This window comes from Stegastes partitus, unplaced genomic scaffold (assembly GCF_000690725.1).
Source record: "Stegastes partitus isolate 25-593 unplaced genomic scaffold, Stegastes_partitus-1.0.2 Scaffold1685, whole genome shotgun sequence".
In the NCBI taxonomy this organism is placed as follows: Eukaryota; Metazoa; Chordata; class Actinopteri; family Pomacentridae; genus Stegastes; species Stegastes partitus.
Genome location: NW_007579416.1, coordinates 102,980 through 113,981, shown reverse-complemented (window position 1 = coordinate 113,981; position 11,002 = coordinate 102,980). Strand labels below are relative to the sequence as shown.

The window sequence follows — 11,002 nt, the reverse complement described above, 5'->3', positions numbered from 1 at the left end:
ATAAATCAGAGGTGTTCGTGATGCTCGGATTAAAGCCCATGTCTCATCCTCTGTGCGCACACGACGCGCCCTCCCAGCCTCTCTCACCCGAAAATCATCTTCCTCCCAAACCACCAAGTCTTTCCCATCATGTCCGAACATTAATATTCGAGCTTTGTTATATTTAATTTACTGAAATAATCTGGATTTATTTGTCTTCTTCGTAGTTGTCGATGAATTCCTCGACACGAACAGCTCCTGAACAGATCAAACAGCGGCTCCATCCCATGACGGGGGACGTGGCTCAGAGACGCTCATCGGGCTGCAGGTAAGAGCCTCAAATCTGAGCTGCAAATGCCTGAAACGCACATTTTCCTGTTTCGGTTCAACCACTGACGGTCGAACCTGTTCAGCTGCATATTGGTGCTTGAGGGTTATGCCGGAGGGACTCAATCCCGGACAGCTCACTTCACCTGCACCTCCGCTCCGCCTCTTTTGATCTGGGGAATGAATTTAAGCTGCTTTGCTCAGACAGCAGCTCGGTTCAGAATAAACACATTTTAGATGCATCAGTGCTGCGGGGCCTCGAGGAGTTCAGAGAAAACAGGTGTTAAAGCGACGCAAGTGAGGTACTGACGTCCTCTTGCGCACAGATCGATGAACTGCACTTGAGGACGTGTTGTACGTTTCTGACTTAATACCATGAAGAGCTTCCATTTGTCCAAGCATGATGCACTATAAATATAAGTACAGGTCGTTTGGTTTTTGGGTGATGTAAGACGAGGGTTTAAATATTTAATAACTAGAAGCATGTCTCATAGCTTCATACTTTCAGCAACGAAACCACATTATCAGGTTTTATCTGTTATTCTAAATGTAGATGCTTATTTTCACATTAGATTGTTCCATTATTATTGCACAACATTTCCAAAGGACCAATAAAAAACATAAAACGTAGAGAATTAGAGTTATTTTATAGGAAAACGTTTTCAGAGTTTAAATGTTTATTGTAAAACAAAAAATAAAATAAAATTTTAAAAAATCCAAATTATGAAGAACCATAAATTGCCTAAAAAAGAAAAGTTTTTTTTTTTTTAAAACCAGAGACAGTTTTTTTTAAAATTACTAATTTTAAGTATTTTCATAAATATTTAATTTGCATTCCTTATTTAATGGATTAACTATATGTTTAAAATTAGGGACAGCCGGGAAAAAAACCGTATTTTTTACACAGATTTTACAAATGAAAAACATTATGTGATTACAGAATGAGATCACAGAAAATACAGAAAATAAATGTGTGAAAATAATATAAAGTTACAAACTTTTTTTCACAGTTTTTGTATGTAAAGCTACTTTTTTTTAAAAATAAAATTTGCTTTAAAAATGGTTAATATATGATTTGTTTCTACATATGTAAAAAAGCCTTTATTGATCAGCTACAGTCACACGAGTTTGTGTAAAATTAGGACAAGCCAATTATGGTATTTTTGTAACAGTATTTATTTGGCACCCCAAACTCTGGAACACCGTTTTTCTCCCTGTTAGTTTTTTAGTATAATTCAGTTATTTGCAGGCCTCCAGTCCATCTGCACGCAGTGGTAGATCAAGAAATATAATTTTTACCTGCTCAGATAACACCAATCACACACAGAAATTCAAAAAAAACAAAACAAAAAAAACTGACTGGCTTGTAATTGTTATTTTTAATTTTTGCTTTTTGGCTTCATTCAAAACTCTGAGTCAGCATCATTCATTCACTCATGTTTATTTATAGTGGCGCATATACAACCAGGCATCAAATATCCATAACAAAAAAGGCAACATATTCACATATATGACATTTCAAAAAAGCCTTATAAGAGGTTCTTAGTCTTCCTCCACATTGACAGCGAATAGTGTCGTAACAAAAAGAGAAGTGGCCGCTGCCGCGACCCGTTTAGTACTGAAAGCAGGAGAGCAGTGTCATGTTTTCTGATGCACTGAAATAAACCCATCTGACACTACTGATGCAATCAGTTCACTTAAAAAAAAAGAAGAAAAAAAAAGACATTTACAAAAATGATTTAACCTCTTAATAGTAAGGAAAATAGTATCAGAGTAATGGACCACCGAGGAGGCACTGTTGGTCAGTGGAGGAGGAGGAGCATGAAGAGGTTTAAGTTAAAGAAAACCCATCGAACAAAGACTCACACCAAAGAACCCCACAGATGATTTTCGGCACATGTTACACACTTGTCCTGCTTTTACTCAAAAGCCGTTTTGCATATTAAAGAGAAAATAAAGGAGCTGCAGAAGTGCTCAGGTTAACATTAACAGAATCCAGATGCAACCATCATGGCTACGATTGTTTCTGGCATTGGTGAAGTTTAGTTGTTTTTTTTAGTTTTTGTCAGATGTACATCAACAAAAGATTTCATTTGTACTCATTAGCGTTTTCAATTTTCCAACCTAAAGTTGGCCTAGAAAGTAAAGAACTCTTTGCAGCAGCATCAGAAATATTAGTGTAAAATGAAATTCAATTCAGCGTAAGAAACATAAAAATATCTGTGATGCGTATTTTACTAATTTGCACACGATTGCATGCAGTAAATGAAAATGCCCAAATGTGGCTGCAGTTACATTCATAGTTCTGAAACTTTGGGATGCTCCTTGGTTTTGTTAAGTCAGGCTGCCCAGCATTTTTACACCACGCTGATTTTCTTGTAGTGTTGTATTTGTGTATATATATATATATATATTTCCCATAAAACTACAATAGAAAGTGCATAAAGTTGGGGATACAAGTCAAGAAGAAAACCCAGAAACAGATCATCAGTATCATGTGTACGGCATGCAGATCCCTCACAGTGCTCACTAAAAGTAGTTCAGCTGTTGGTGCAGCATAGAGATCCCACAGCTGATTAATAATTTGCTTTCTGCTTCAGATAAAACAACCACATTTGTATCTTCAAGAATTTGTCAGTGAATTTTAGCCAGTTTTAGAAACCAACACAAACCAGGCGAGGGAAAAAAAGCAGTTTTAACATTTAATAGCTGAAATGACAGATATTACTAACGTAGAGATGCTCTGTGATTCAGTTTGGACTCTTAAGAACAGCAGCTGCAGACATCCAAAGCATCATCATGACTGGTCTGAACTGTCAGCATCTGCAGGAAATAACTGAGTTTGTGTAGAATTAGAGACTTGTGGATAATTCCAGTTGCAGTGATAACAATTACATTTGGAACACTTGTTCATTTAGCAGCTGCTTTAGATTTTTTTTAAAATAAATTGACAAAAATGTGTGCTAGTTTGACTTTAATCATTAGATTTTTATTAGTCTTGGTCACAAAAACGAAAAGCTCTTTAGTCTCGTTTTCATTAACAATGTTTTAGTGTCATTTTTGCATTTTCACCATTAGGAGCTCCTTGATGCCCTGCAGCGAGTACATCCGGTTAGCATTTTCAAACTCTGGAACTGACTCCTTCCTTCTGACAGCAACACTAACATAGCGCTTATGGTCAATCTAGAGCTGTACTAGGATTTTATAAATGCCTTCAGCTGCCTGCATGTTCACAGTATTTTAAATATGTTTATTTGCAGGAACCACTAGGTAAAAGGTCCAACTGATAAATTTTATGTTGATTTTGATCAGGAGCTGCCATGTTGATTCCACAGATGCTGTTAATTTTTCTATCTAGAAAAGTGTCATTTAGTTTTAATTCATTGACTAAAAGTGTTAACTTTTACGTCATTTTTCTCATCTTGAAAAATTTGTTCTTAATTAGTTATAGTTTAATTTTCAGCGTAAAAAAAATCTGTCATCAACTAATGTTTTTTGTTGTCGAAATTAACAGAATTTCTTCGTGCAACGTCATTTTGTCGAGTCAAAGCTCTAATCCAAGATATCTGATTAGTGAGAATTCAGCTGCAGATTTCTACAACATGATTCAGTTCAAACTTGATTTAAGAATCTAAAAAGGACGACGTAGAAATCCTGAAGATATCCTAAAGATATCTCAAACTACAATTATGACAGCTCACAATAAATCAGCAGTTATTGAAACTGGGATACAACTAGTCAGAATTCAGTTGCAAATATCTGTAACGAGAAACACATTAACGGTAAAGGAGACGTCATCTGTCAATACCTGGAATATTCTTTTTGACAATGAAAAACTGAATTATGGATGTCTGCAGCACACTTCCACACTAGCTATAAATGTTAAAGCTGCGTGCCATGGTGCTTGTGTCTCAAAGACCGCTTCACTTACATATGCAGCGAGTTTGGATAAATAGTGTTTTGGCTTTAGCGCAGATGCTTGAAAAGTGTTTATCAAGACAGGAAAAGCAAAGGAGGAAGAAGACAGAGTTATAGTGGGGATGTGGACATGGAGCATCCCTTGTCTTCATTTGCACCTGCGCAGAGCTTCCTGCATCTTCTCCTGCACGTGCTCCATCTTCTCAGCCCACTCCTCGCTCAGGCCCTCCTCGTCGTCTCCGATGACGGCGGCGTAGCCCATGAGGGCGATGAGGCCAATGCAGAACAAGTAGGTGAGGCGGGTGCACAGCCGCTCCATGGTGCGCCGGTCACCCTGCGAGTGCTTCATGTACACCTCCAGGATGGGTCTGCTGAAGAGCTTCGGTTTGCCCACGACACCATCGTAGAGCGTGTGTAGGTTCTGGTCGCCCAAGTCATTGGAGTAGCTCTCCTCGAAGTCGTCCTTCTTGCGCTCGCGGTGCTCCGGCCGTGCTTCCACCATCTCCATGAACTTCCTAAACTGGTTTTTGAGGTTCTCCTCCACGCGGCAGTACTGGCCGTCCAGCGTCTCCTTCTTGATCTGCACCAGCGTGTTGCGGTTCTGCTGGGAGAGCTCATCCAGTGCCCGGTTCACCGAGCCGAACTCACGCTTCAGGGTGCGGATGTCCTCGTCGTCTACGTGGTGCAGTACCACCCGGATCAGGGAGCCAGCCACGCCGAAAATGGGGTTAACCACGGCGGCAGCGGAGGAGATGGTGGCCACACACTGGAGCACTTTGACCAGGCCCTGCTTCAGCTTGGCCCGGTCCTCGCTGATCTCCTCTTCCATCATGGCAAGCTGCTGTTTCGCTGCGTGAAGACGAGGACGCAGATCTGAGACAGAACCATAAACACAGAGGTCACTTTTCTCTGATCGTCAGGATGATTACGACACATTTATCAAAACGAGACGTTCTGGGTGCAAGTTTGTCAAAACAACAGGATCATTTTTCATCAAACATCTGTATTAGCTGCAGGATCAACGTATTGTTTTACTCCGGATAGGGCTGCACAATTATGACCAAAATGATAATCACAATTATTTTGCTAAATATTGAAATCACAGTTAATTATCAAGATTATTTGTTGATTTTAACCAAAACAAATTTTATTGTTTTACAGACTTATTATAACTGTTTTCACATCCATATATTGTGCTACATTCCTGCTAATGTGCAAATATGTGCTTAAAAATAAAAATACGTCCTCTTTTTCTCCAAAATTCAGTGCAACTCCTTAAAAAATAAACAAAGATAAATAAAAGAATAATGAAAAGGCAACAAAACAGGGCACTAGTTTCCATTTCCATTCTGTAAATATATTTTCTAAACTAAATTATAAACTGGATGTGAATAAAACTCCAAAGTAAATCAATCAGTAATCACAGTGGAGTTGTGAAAAACTGAATGAATCATGTTGTTGATGTCACCAGAGAATCTCAAGGCTGATTGGCCATCGTGGCGCGTCAGATTGCAAAAGTTCAGAGAAGTTCTAGAATCGTGCGAATAACTCGCTCAATTCGCGTCAACCGCGCCACAGTAATCGTGCGAGTCGCGCCGCAGGATGTTTACTCGTGTCTTCACATTGACTTTACATGTAAGTCATTCGCACGAACGATTTTACTCGCGTCTGGTGTGAACACAGCATTACACATTTTAAATATCGCTCGATTGCGCAAATTTGATCGCTGGAAGCCAGTATCGTGATCGTGATTAAAATTTGATTACTTGTGGAGCCCTAACTCCGGATTTAGTTTTCACGAATATTCAATAATATAAACTCTTTCTTAAATATTCATCATTTTGCTTGAAGCCAACAGGCAAAAACAAAACAGTTTGTTAAGCCCCAGTTGTCCATGAATGACAATGATGAACAGAGGAAAAGGTCTTGTCTCTGCTGCAGTTTACAGACAACAGGCTGATGTGATCTAACAGCAACATTTACGCTGTGCTGACATCCAGCTGACTCTCGCATTAAACTCGTCTCTACTGCATCACTAACTGATCAGTTCAGCATTTCATGGCAGTTTCACACAATATTCCAACACTGCAGGCAAATAATGGTGACAGAGATGTTGTTGAAGAGTTGTTGATGCTTACATTACACTGCCTCACTCAGGAAAAACAAAACCAGGGATGCAGATGCTGATCAGGATGATTTCTGGAACAGAAAACAAACGTAGATTCAGAAACAAGACGTGCAACATGTTTAAAACGACAGCAGCTGTGCTAAAATGGGAAAGAAACTGAACAACACTCCAACTGAACCAAACAAGTGCAAGCATTTTAGTAGTGTTATTTATGACGTGAATTTCCATAGTAATGATTTAAATACTACAAAAACATTTTTTAAAAATATACAAAATACAATATATAAAATAAATATGTACTGTACAACGTAAACATTTACGCCAATTATATAAAATATATTATGTAAAAAAATATGCAAATTAAATTAAAATATATAAAATACTACTGTAACACTAAAATTATATAGAAAATCTAAATATATTTTTAAAGACATTTTTATTATATTTTTACATCAAAAACATATAATGCTTTAACCGAAGATTTACTGAGCTAATTTAGATATAAATGTACAACCCCAATTTAATGAATACGTACATTAATTAATTTTTCCAAAAATATCCTTCAAAAAATACACCTGAAAACCCAACTAATCTAAGGATTCCTTGGATCTCTTTGCCTTTTCTAATGTATGTTCTGTGGATTTTATTTTCTTTTATTGCTATTTTTGTGATTATCTGGGTTCCTTCAGCACTGGCTGCACTAATGCCTGTTTGAAACGGACTCCATTTATCGGACAGGTGCTATTTATAGCTAATATCAGAGGGCAGATGTCTCTAAAACATTCTTAACGCTATGAGAGTGAAATGTGTGAGGGGCAGCAGCATTTTGGAGTCACATTTTCAGGCAGCTGCAGATGCATCCAACCTGAATGTTACTGCTTTTGGTTGATTTTGTCCCTCTGAACCACAAAGTGAGCTGATTTTCGTTGGTTCCTGGCTGCAGTTTTCAGCAGTGAAGGAGTTAACAGCCTCGACAGCACTCGAGTCTTTCAGCACCAGGCGGCTGTCAGTGTGTTTCTATGGACCGAGCTGATAGCTCCTCAGCAGCAGCAGCAGCAGCAGCAGCAGCAGCAGCAGCAGCAGCAAGCCGAATGAGGAAGCAGCTGTTGACTGGGAGGGACTCAAACTCCAGACTGACCGAGCTGAAGAACTTGTTTATTATATAACAGGAGGAGTGTGTTCATTCAGAGCAGGGCAACAGATATGTCAATGTCAAACTGAAATCAGCACCAAAAGCTCTGCTGACACTCAGTATTTGTTAAAATAAGATCATACAGGAGTATTTTTTACCACAAGTCCAGGCCTGACGGTGGACAGAGAACCGAGAAAAAGGACAGAGTGGGTGTGTTGCGCATCATCTGATCTTGTAACGCCACGTGTTACACACTCAGAGATTATGACACAAACACAATCACAACACCGGTGTTGTGTCGAGTATCTGAGCAGGATGAAACAGGCCTCTGCCACCGAGCGCCAGGTTTTGTTTTGCTTTCCTTTCTGTTTAAATCCCCGTGACCACCACAAGGGGCAGTAATTTACCCACAAAAACAGAAAAACTCCCTGAACATTCACCGCTGTCTGATTTCAGCACCACCACTGTGGACTGAAAGCCCTGACTCTGCCTCAAGCTTAACCCTTTAGCTTCTGGTTAACTCAAAGAGATGCGTTTAAATGTATGTAATCGACAAAAACACCAGGAAATACTCAAGTGATTTGATTACTTGTGAAATCAACGCATGAAAACTCTTGCAGAATGACACTAAATCTCCACAAGGTGCTTGTTAAAGGCAATATTTGCAAGATTTTATCATATTTTAATCAACATCTAGTCATTTTTTGTGTTGAAAGCCATATATTATTTCCACAAGTGTTCATTTTTTGCACTTTTCCAACTAAGAATGCTACTTTGCTTCACAGTTGTTGCTGGATGAAGACGAAATCGTGATCGAATAATACTTAGGTGTGTAATATCGCTTTACTGTGTGTGCTTATTTTCACAGAGGATGATCTACAGGTCTGTTTCTGAACATAATGCAGTGAATTTCGAGAGGACGCACAGGTAATTAAAGGGTTAAAGGTAGTTTTTTTGCCACAGAGAAGCAACACTGCTGTCACATTTTGGATTTTTTTTAAATACTGTGGCTATACTGAGCTGTATTTACCACAAAAAGAATTAAATCAAACCAACCCCGGCAGCTGTGTAAATATTTTCAACAATAAATTAACCCTTTGTGTCAATAAAATGATTCCAAAATTGACCTTTGACCTTTAAAGATATCACTTAACAAGCAAGCTCAGCCATTATATATATATATATATATATATATATTCATTGTGAGACAAAAATTTTAATAATTTCTAGTTGTTTTAGTGTCTGATGTTAATAAAAGTGCTTATTACTGTTATATTTAGGTTGAATTCCAGCTGTTGGGGTGTTGAAACCTCCTCTGTGGGTGGATCAGTCACTGCTGTGTGACTGCAGGGCCTTTAAAAATGGCCTTTAGAGAGGACAAAACACTCCCACATCTCAGTCACACAGTCTAAAGCTGTGGCTCAGAGACTCAGCTTATATAGCAATGTGCGTCTACACAACAATAGACACAGGAAAATGTAAAATTGAATAATTTGTTCAGTGGACAAGCTCTATGTTGGCTGCAAGCAAGGTGCTCTGTCACTCAGACCAGGAAGCTGCTCTCACCTGTTTCCCAGCAGTAGAGAGGCCATCTTGAATGTTTTCTATGATCACAGCAATGCAAAGCTAATCCATATTTATACTTCATTCTTTATTAAAAATTGCTCCTGAAGTACAAAAGTTGCATTTTGGTGTCTGATGTGAAAGGTTTCCTGCTGTTTCTTCATGTTTCCTCACAGTTAGTTGTGTGTTTGCAGGCTGTGAGGCAGCTTGGACACTCCTGGAGTCCAGAGGCTGATAAAGTCCAGACAACAATTGCACTAATGAAGGTGAACACGCAACAATGAAGTGTCATCCGGAGTCCTACAATGTTTGTGAGTACTAAAATAAGCACAACAGCCCCGGTGCTGAGAGCCCAGCCGGCTGCCTTCCTGCCCCGCTCTGGCTCCCCCTAGCCGTGCCTCTATATTTCCTTGTTGGTGCACCATAATGGCCTGACCCTCCCTGTTCAATTACACCAAAAAAGACACCAAAATACACCTGAAAACCTCCATTTCTCCATCTAAATGTGGAGTAAACCGCCTCCATCTGCCTCTCAGCCAACTTTAGAGTCCACTGGCCACAGCAAAACACAGGATTTCTTACCTTTTTCAGTGTGGATCTGCCTACACCTCCCTCTCCAAAGTCCCAACTTCGACAGCCTCCTTCTTCTTCCCAGCAATCCCTGCAAAAAAGGACACTTCCATGTATGTTGAAAATGTAGGGGTGATCCAAATGGATAAAACCATTTAAAAAGAGCCCAGATAGCCCCCAAAATCCAAAAATGGTCATTTTGGCCCCAAATAGACATATGCTCCAATATTCCATTATAAAATGCTATATCAGAGGCTCTAAATAGCAAAGCCCCCTCCTCATATAGACTCTGTCCTACCCCTATGAATTCAACTTATTCTCGTCCATCCTTCAGTCATACAGTTCATACTGAAGCGCAATTGTCAGCGAGTGCGCAGCTGAATTCTTGCAGACTTTGTGCTGCGTTTACTGCGTTTGCCAAACCCTGGAGCATCTCTGAGAGGCTACAAATACTCCATTGATGGAATTGTGGAGTCAAAGAGACATTTTTTCTTGTGAACACGACCAAAAAAAGTCGAAGAAAAATATTTTCAGGAGGGTAAAATCCAGCGGTGCCAAAAGTGAGCTGCGAATCCAAATGGACCTCTCCAAAAGTGCACAGGTGCATCCAAAGGCAAAGATAGCTCTCCAAAGGCTCCAGGAAGAAAAAAACACATCTTTACCCAGTTTAAATGGTAAATATATTATTAATTTAGTCTACAGTTTACTAGTTGCACTCGAAAATTGAAGGCTACATTCAAAAAATGTCGAATATAAAGTCCACTAGAGAGCAAAGTGCAGTCAGAAAAGTGCTCCAAATGGCGCAATGGCACTGCAGACATTTACGTTGATTTTTAAAATTTATTTTACAATACTATTTGCTGAAAAATACATCTGTTAATAGTAACAACGCTGTAGCACAGATTACAAATTAAAATTACCATCCATGTGGCCAACAGTAGCTGTAAAGCAGACAAAAAGCTGAGCTGTAAACGCACCCAGTCAGTGCGCCATGAGTCCTGCAGTCTGCTCCTTCATCCAGGATTAAAGAAGTGTGAATTCAGCAGGAAAAACCAAAGCAGACGAACCAGTGAAATCTCGTGTGTGAAGGAACAACAACGCCGACGGTTAAAGCTGCTTTCCCCAAAACAAACCGCGATGCAAATGATGCTGGAAGCCGGCGGCGCTGCATCGAAGGACACTCTGGACCTGAAGCCTGCGCTGCTCGGGTCGCTTATCGGACGAGCTTCTGCCTCTCTGCGTGTCCAGACATGAGCAGTTTCAAGACCCCGCAGCAGGTTCAGGACCCCGCATCAGGTTCAGGACCCCGCATCCCGTCTGGAGCACCGAGCCTCCGGCGGCAGCAGCAGCAGCACAAGAGGAACGCTGTGCTCCCTGGGCTCTGT

General features: G+C 39.9%; 1 protein-coding gene across 1 annotated transcript; it reads right to left on the bottom strand.

Annotated features, from left to right (window-relative positions):
• Positions 1-1,731: 1,731 nt before the first annotated feature.
• On the bottom strand, positions 1,732-10,662 carry rpz (rapunzel). The gene is made up of 4 exons (XM_008301559.1): positions 10,538-10,662; positions 9,630-9,708; positions 6,363-6,423; positions 1,732-5,097 (listed from the first exon to the last, which is right to left on the bottom strand). The coding sequence occupies exon 4, from the start codon at positions 5,054-5,056 to the stop codon at positions 4,373-4,375; it is 684 nt and encodes a 227-aa protein (XP_008299781.1). The 5' UTR covers positions 5,057-5,097; positions 6,363-6,423; positions 9,630-9,708; positions 10,538-10,662; the 3' UTR covers positions 1,732-4,372.
• Between the last annotated feature and the right edge of the window lie 340 nt (positions 10,663-11,002).